This window comes from Triturus cristatus, chromosome 12 (assembly GCF_964204655.1).
Source record: "Triturus cristatus chromosome 12, aTriCri1.1, whole genome shotgun sequence".
Lineage (NCBI taxonomy): Eukaryota > Metazoa > Chordata > Amphibia > Caudata > Salamandridae > Triturus > Triturus cristatus.
The window spans coordinates 823,360,602-823,368,616 of record NC_140595.1 but is presented as its reverse complement, the minus strand read 5'-3'; the positions used below and the strand labels follow the sequence as shown (position 1 = coordinate 823,368,616).

The 8,015-nt window shown below is 51.4% G+C and overlaps 1 protein-coding gene across 1 annotated transcript in view; it reads left to right on the top strand.

Moving 5' to 3' along the window:
* Positions 1–416: 416 nt before the first annotated feature.
* Positions 417–8,015, top strand: part of LOC146782987 (insulin receptor substrate 1-B-like) — a 308,375-nt gene continuing 300,776 nt past the window's right edge. The window contains exon 1 of the mRNA XM_085638543.1: positions 417–2,911. Coding sequence (XP_085494669.1) covers positions 2,530–2,911 — 382 coding nt within the window. The 5' untranslated portion in view covers positions 417–2,529. The remainder of the gene's footprint in view (positions 2,912–8,015) is intronic.

The following is an 8,015-nucleotide window of genomic DNA, read 5'->3' as shown; positions in this document are numbered from 1 at the left end:
CCCTGCAGGGTGCGTGTGTCCTGCAGGGTGCGTGTCCGTCCGTGGGCTGTGAGTCCTGGTGCATGGGCGAGTGTCTCTCTCTGCAGGGGTGTGCTTCTCTCTCTGCAGGGTGCATGTCCGTCCGTGGGCTGTGAGTCTCCCTGCATGGGTGTGGGTCCCATGCATGGGTGTGAGTCCCATGCATGGGCGCCCTCTCCTGAGCTGTGCACAGGTTCGTCCTCGGACACGCGCCCCTCCCTGGCACGTGCCCCCGTCCCCGTCCCCAGGGGTGGCCGGGCCGCTGCGCCCCGCTCTCGGGCCTACACCCGCTCTAGGACCCGGCGGCAGCATGCAGGCTGTGTGCACTGCATGTCAGCAGAGAGGCTTGGCTGGGAGGGGGAGGGGCCGCAGCCAACTTGATCCACTCTGTGATTTACACACTCAGGGCGTCTCTCACCCTCCCCTCCCCTCCCTCCCTCCCTGAAAGGAGCATGGTCCCTGCGCAGAATCCCCGCAGCCCTGCCTGGCGCTGATCCGGGGACCCAGGGCCTGGCCAGGACCAGAGGGACCCCACCCCACCCCCGTCCCTGGGAACCGGCCGAGGCTCCTGCAACCACCAGCTGTGCCCGCTGGGCTGAAAACTGCCAACAATCCAACAAGCCCGGACCTCTGCCCCAGCTGCACCCCTCCACCAGCCTGCTGACTTTAGGGTGGTCTCCCGCTGTGCCACTCGGTGGGGGCCCCCGGAGCGGACCCCCCATGCCTGCCACTTTTCTCGTTTCCCGTCTGCGTGCATGAGTATTTCTGGTGTGCGCTGCACCCGCGCTCCTGCCGCACCAAGACCCAGGGAAGAAAGGCAGCGTGGTGAATCTGTCATCTGTCCTTGTGTTTGTGCAGACAGTCCGAGCACAACACCGCCCACTGCACGAGCACGCTGTGTGTGTGGTGTGTGTGTGTGCGTGCTCTGCCTGCCAGCAGGGGCGGCCGCAGGACACACAGCTCCTTCTGCAGCCCTCTCCGGCCACCATTGTGCACCGACGCACATGGCTCTTTAAAAGGACCTGCCTGCCGAGTAGCGCCCCCTGCGCACCCGGGAGTTTGGCGCTATTGGTGTTGTGTCATCCGCTCGCTGTTGTTGTTTTGGTCTCTTCCACAACCGCCCAGCTGGGAGGCGAGCGCCGTAAGTTTGCAGCCGGAGTGCGTTGTCTCAGCTCACACGAGGAGCCGGAGCCGGAGGGGTGCCCGGGAGCAGAGTGAAGTTTAAGGGAGGTGGTCATTCTTAAGAGCGAGGCGCAGAGGCGGCTCCGGGCACCGGGACGCGGCGGTGTTTTCTGTCGGCGGCAGGAAAGTTCAGGCAGCCGGAGCTGTGCGTTTCTTGCACCTCAGCTCGCCGTGAGATCATGCCAGCCTGCATGCCAACAGAGGGGGCCAGCGGTGGGGAGCCGGGCCACACCGCACCCCGAAAAATGCACACGGTGTTTACCTAACTTTCCATTTCAGACTTTGTTTTTGCAGTATAAGCTTATTTTTTTTTATTTAAACACTAAAGAAAGACATTTGACGATATTACACCGCTCCAACGGAAAGCAAACACTTCGCGTCAAAAATATATTTTTCCTCTGGAATTAGGCACTTTACAAAGATTACGAAAAACTGTGTTTTGGTTGTCCGAATGGGAACGAATACTGCAGAACCCGGCGACTGTCTGTTGTCGCATTGGACCAAGAAAACATTTTGACTCAAGGACCCTGGCTTTTTTCGTGACTTTTTAGGAACCAGGAAAGTCTGAGCAGGACCTAGTGGCACTTGAGAAGTGACTGCTTCGTCGAGAAGTGCTGGTGCTGCTCCGTGAAGAGTGTCACTCCTGCAAAAAACAAGTGCTGCTGTTGTCCTGTTGAAAGTGCTGCAAAGCGACGGAGTGACAATTCTGGGTTGCTGAAAGTGCACCACTCGTGCAGAGAAGTGCTGGCGCTGACCTGCAGAAAGTGCGTCAGTCTTGCTAGCAAGAGCTGGTACTGCCCTGTTACAAGTGCTACCGTGGGGAAACAAGTTCAGGTATTCTGCTGAAAGCGCATATGTCATGCTAAGAAGTTAAAAAGTGCTTCAGTCTGCTAAGATGTTCTGGTACTGTCCAGGTAAAAGTGCTGCTATCGTGTTAAGTGTTGGTACTGCCCTGGGTAGAAGTGCAGCAGTCTAGCTACCTCTGAAAAGTGCTGTATTCCTCAGGAAAAGTGCTGAGACTGCCCTGCGAAGAATCTCTACTATCCTACCAGGAAGTGCTGGTACTGTGTTGTTGAAGTGCTTCGGTCCTCTTGCTTGCACTATCCTGCCAAGGAGTATTCATACTGCCCTTTTACAAGAGCTGTGACCCACCCAAAGAGTTCTGGTACTGTCCCAATAAGAAGTGCTGGCACTGCACTGTTTAAAGTGCTGCAGTTCAGCTGAGATGTGTTGGTGCAATCCACTTCCGAATATGTCAGCCACACTTGGATAAATGTATGCACCAGTGCTGCAGGCTTTCAGGTGATTTTAGTTGTTACCTTTTCCAAGATGGAGAACCTTCCCCCTGACTCGTGCTTCTCTGATGTGCGCAAATGTGGTTATTTGCGCAAACAGAAGTCCATGCACCGGCGGTTCTTTGTGCTGCGGAGTGCCAGTGAGCGGGGCCCAGCCCGCCTGGAGTACTATGAGAGTGAGAAGAAGTTCAGAGTGTCCCCAAAGGCTGGTGCTGGGGGTCCCGGTGGGCCACCAGCACCACCTCCCAAGCGGACAGTCAACCTGGAGACGGCCCTCAACGTTAACAAGCGAGCGGATGCCAAGCACCGTCACCTGCTGGTGCTCTACAGCCGGGACAGCAGCTTCTCTGTGGCCTGTGATGGCGAGGAAGAGCAGGAGGCCTGGTATAGCGCCATGCTGGAGCTGCAGTGCAAAGGTAAGACCAATGCGGGGCCCTTGCAGGGGACCTGTTCAAGTGTAACTCCTCTGAGCGGTGCTGCAGTGCCTATGTGAGACCACCAGGGGGAGCTGGGAGGGGAAGTAGCAGAAGAATGATTCAGCAGGTGAAACTGTAGTTCATAGGTGAAACCTCCAGGTGGAGCTGAAAAATGACTACAAAAATAATTATAGCTGGCTGAACTGTAGTGCATAGGTGAAACCACCAGGTGGAGCTGTAAAGGGATTACAAGGATAATTCTATCAGGGAGAGCTGCAGTGCATAAGTGAAACCACCAGGTGGAGCTGGAAGGGTACCAGGGCAAGGATAATTTTAGCTGGCAGAGCTGTAGTGCATATGTGAAATAAACCACAAGGTGGAGCTGTAAAGGGACTACAGGGATAATTCTATCAGGTAGTGCTGCAGTGCATAGGTGAATGCACCAGGTGGAGCTGGAAGGGTACCAGGGCAAGGATAATTTTAGCTGACAGAGCTGTAGTGCATAGGTCAGGCCAGCAGGTAGAGCTGGGATGGCGAGTAGGAAATCATTCAAACAGGTAACGATGGAGTACATAGGTTAGACTACCAGAGTGAGCTGGAAGGGGAGCAGGAGAGGAATAATTTCAGAAGGTGAAACTGTGGTGCATTGGAGAAACCACTAGGTGGAGCTGGAAGGGGGTGTACCACAAGAATAATTCTAGAGCTGTAGTGAAATAAGTGAAGCCACTAGGTGGAGCTGAAAGGGGGATTACTAGAATAATAATTCCAGAGCTGTTATGCATTGGTGAAGCCACTAGGTGAAGCTGGAAGGGGGATTACTAGAAGGATAATTCCAGAGCTGTAGTGAATAAGTGAAGCCACTGGGTGGAGCTGGAAGGGGGATTACTAGAAGGATAATTCCAGAGCTGTAGTGCATTGGTGAAGCCACTAGGTGGAGCTGGAAGGGGGATTACTAGAAGGATAATTCCAGAGCTGTAGTGCATTGGTGAAGCCACTAGGTGGAGCTGGAAGGGGGATTACTAGAAGGATAATTCCAGAGCTGTAGTGCATTGGTGAAGCCACTAGATGGAGCTGGAAGGGGGTGTACTAGAAGGATTATTCCAGAGCTGTAGTGCATTGGTGAAGCCACTAGGTGAAGCTGGAAGGGGGATTACTAGAAGGATAATTCCAGAGCTGAAGTGCATTGGTGAAGCCACTAGGTGGAGCTGGAAGGGGGATTAATAGAAGGATATTTACAGAGCTGTAGTGCATTGGTGAAGCCACTAGATGGAGCTGGAAGGGGGTGTACTAGAAGGATTATTCCAGAGCTGTAGTGCATTGGTGAAGCCACTAGGTGGAGCTGGAAGGGGGATTACTAGAAGGATAATTCCAGAGCTGTAGTGCATTGGTGAAGCCACTAGGTGGAGCTGGAAGGGGGATTACTAGAAGGATAATTCCAGAGCTGTAGTGCATTGGTGAAGCCACTAGATGGAGCTGGAAGGGGGATTACTAGAAGGATAATTCCAGAGCTGTAGTGCATTGGTGAAGCCACTAGGTGGAGCTGGAAGGGGGATTACTAGAAGGATAATTCCAGAGCTGTAGTGCATTGGTGAAGCCACTAGATGGAGCTGGAAGGGGGTGTACTAGAAGGATTATTCCAGAGCTGTAGTGCATTGGTGAAGCCACTAGGTGAAGCTGGAAGGGGGATTACTAGAAGGATAATTCCAGAGCTGAAGTGCATTGGTGAAGCCACTAGGTGGAGCTGGAAGGGGGATTAATAGAAGGATATTTACAGAGCTGTAGTGCATTGGGGAAACCACTGGGTGGTGCTGGAAGGGGGTGCACTAGAAGAATAATTTCAGAGCTGTTATGCATTGGTGAAGCCACTAGGTGGAGCTGGAAGGGGGATTACTAGAAGGATAATTCCAGAGCTGTAGTGCATTGGTGAAACCACTGGGTGGAGCTGGAAGGGGGTGCACTACAAGAAAAAATCCAGAGCTGTTATGCATTGGTGAAGCCACTAGGTGGAGCTGGAAGGGGGATTACTAGAAGGATAATTCCAGAGCTGTAGTGCATTGGTGAAGCCACTAGGTGGAGCTGGAAGGGGGATTACTAGAAGGATAATTCCAGCGCTGTAGTGCATTGGTGAAACCACTGGGTGGAGCTGGAAGGGGGATTACTAGAAGGATAATTCCAGAGCTGTTATGCATTGGTGAAGCCACTAGGTGGAGCTGGAAGGGGGATTAATAGAAGGATATTTACAGAGCTGTAGTGCATTGGTGAAACCACTGGGTGGAGCTGGAAGGGGGATTACTAGAAGGATAATTCCAGAGCTGAAGTGCATTGGTGAAGCCACTAGGTGGAGCTGGAAGGGGGATTACTAGAAGGATAATTCCAGAGCTGTAGTGCATTGGTGAAGCCACTAGATGGAGCTGGAAGGGGGATTACTAGAAGGATAATTCCAGAGCTGTAGTGCATTGGTGAAACCACTGGGTGGAGCTGGAAGGGGGATTACTAGAAGGATAATTCCAGAGCTGTTATGCATTGGTGAAGCCACTAGGTGGAGCTGGAAGGGGGATTAATAGAAGGATATTTACAGAGCTGTAGTGCATTGGTGAAACCACTGGGTGGAGCTGGAAGGGGGATTACTAGAAGGATAATTCCAGAGCTGTAGTGCATTGGTGAAGCCACTAGGTGGAGCTGATAGGGTGAGTACTAGAGGGATGATTCCAGTAGGCGGAATTGTAGTGCATTGGTGAAGCCACTAGGTGGAGCTGGAAGGGGGAGAACTATACAGATAATTGCAGAAGGTGGAACTGTAGTGCATAGAAGAAAGCACCAGAGGAAGCCGGGGGACAGGAATGATTCGACTAGGAAGCGCTGGAGTGAATATGTGAGGCTGTAGTGTGCAGGTGAAACGACCAGGAGAAGCGTAAGTGCATGTCCACCTTGCCGATGATGAAGCATGACACAGTTTTGTGTGTGAGGCCTCCTCTTCCATAAGCATGACCTTCCCTGGACTCGCACAGGGACTCCGTGCATGCCCTAGTTGGACTTCCTTATGTCTGTTGAAGGGTAGCAATACTGTAGCTTGTATACTACCCATAGCTGCAGTACCCATTAGTGCTGGTTGTGTCTTCAGCGGGCCGCGTATAATGGCTTTCCTCCTCTCTTCTGTGTTGTGAGATGTGCAACGGTACAAGCATCAGAAGTGAGCAGTATGGCCGTGCCGGAGTTTAATGAGAAAGGGTTAAACTGGGAGCAGTTCTAGTGCTTTGTGTATTTGGATTTAATGTCCAACATGTGTCTGGTACAGAGGTGATTGACCTCAGGGGGACAGAAGTTTCGGGGTGGGGTTGAGGATGCTGCTTGAGGGGTATTTTTATTCCCAAATCGCCTTCCTGTTTTGCGTTTTCTTTCTCTGTTTTGACTGTCCTTTAATTGCACAAGAAAGTTGTGTTCCTAACAGTTGGCCCGCGCACTTCCAAACTTTGGTGTCGCTGGGCTAGCGAAGAGGCCTGTGGTGACTCCCCGGCCACAGTGCATTGCACCTATTCAACAGAACCCTAAAATCGATTTCTTTCTTTTGTCTAGACCGTGCATGTTGCGCTGTCTCTTCTAGACCTTTATGTTTTTGTTCATTGGGGTTAGAGACCGCCCATTGCTTCCTACTGGTTGGCTTTGTTATCACTGTCATTTGCTTGTTTCTTATTGGTCAGCTGCCAAAGGTCTCCTTCCTTCTCGTGAGTTGGTCTCTCCTCCGGTGCACAGACGCATTACTTGTGTCCTTCCACTGCACATTTTTGTAGTCACTATGTTGTTCTTTGTATTAACCACTCTACCTGAGTGTGTGTGTGTTTTTGTCTGGTTCCCTCGTGTCCTTCTTCCCATTCCACCCTCTGTCTCCTTGCCCCACCTACACTTCCTCCTTCTTTCGTTGACCATTTTACTTGCTACCCCTACCCGTCTGCCTTCCATCTGTTGTCGGTGATCCCCCTGCCTTATATTAAAACAAGAATTTGCAATGCAATAGGTCTCGCATTTGCATAAATAAAAGGCATCGTCATCTACAATGTCGATATCTCAAACTCTTGTAAATGCGAGACCTATTTCAATTCAAAGAAGCGGCCGCCATTGTCCCGGGCTGCTTGGAAAGTGAAAGCACACGGGGCGCTGAATGTCGCAGGAAAGCATGTCGAGCCTGCAGTAGGAGAAACTCATTAATTCAAATAGTGCTTACAGACTAAATAAGACATACCGTGTAACACTAGAAGTGAAAGGGCCAGTCCCCATGGGAGGCTACAAATGAAGACAAGGTGGTACTAAGGAGGGACTAACAGGCCTATTAATGAATCAGAAGCCAGCATTTGCGAAAGACAGTGACCCAAGCCAATGACAAATATGGGCAGAGAGTGGGCGGGGCTTTAAGTACATACTCCAATACAGCATGGCTCGCAGAGCAACGCATGCAGTGCCCAGGCTCGACCTAAAAAGAAGCACTGTGTTGCCGCCGCTGCTGGAAGCACCTGCGCTTTTTTCTTTTCCCCGCCAGCAATAAAAAAGAAAAGCACTAGTTCTAGCTGCGTCGTTGCGTTTTGTTGTTGTTGTAACTTTTCGCCATCCTGCGCAGTAGCGGCGCTGCTGTACGATACGGCTAAACATTGACAAAAGCAATACCTCGCGCCGGCAAGACTTGATGGCTTTGGCACGGCTTGTTCTGGTCGCTGGTAGCCAAAGTCTTTTATTGAGGCTGATATAAATGCCATCTCACACTTCCAGATAATGAATGAATACAAATTTACATAGCGCAACAGCTGCCCTGCAAGGGCGAGTCAGCGCTCTGTAAGCAGGGCAGAAACTGAAGCAGACACTGTGTTAAATGGTTTGTATTGGCCAAAATTCTGAACACAGTTCAGAAAGGATGGCACAGAGGGAGAACGGTCATTCATTCCACAGCATGGTGGCAAGGAAGTAAAAAAAGAGCGTTCTCCCTTTCTAGTACTAACCACCGTACGATTCTTAAGAAGGGGCAAGTTAGACGATCTGTGCGATCCACTTGGGTGATGCAGTCTGAATCCATCCATCAATTAGTTGGGTCTTATGGTAAGCCCTGTGGGCCAGTATC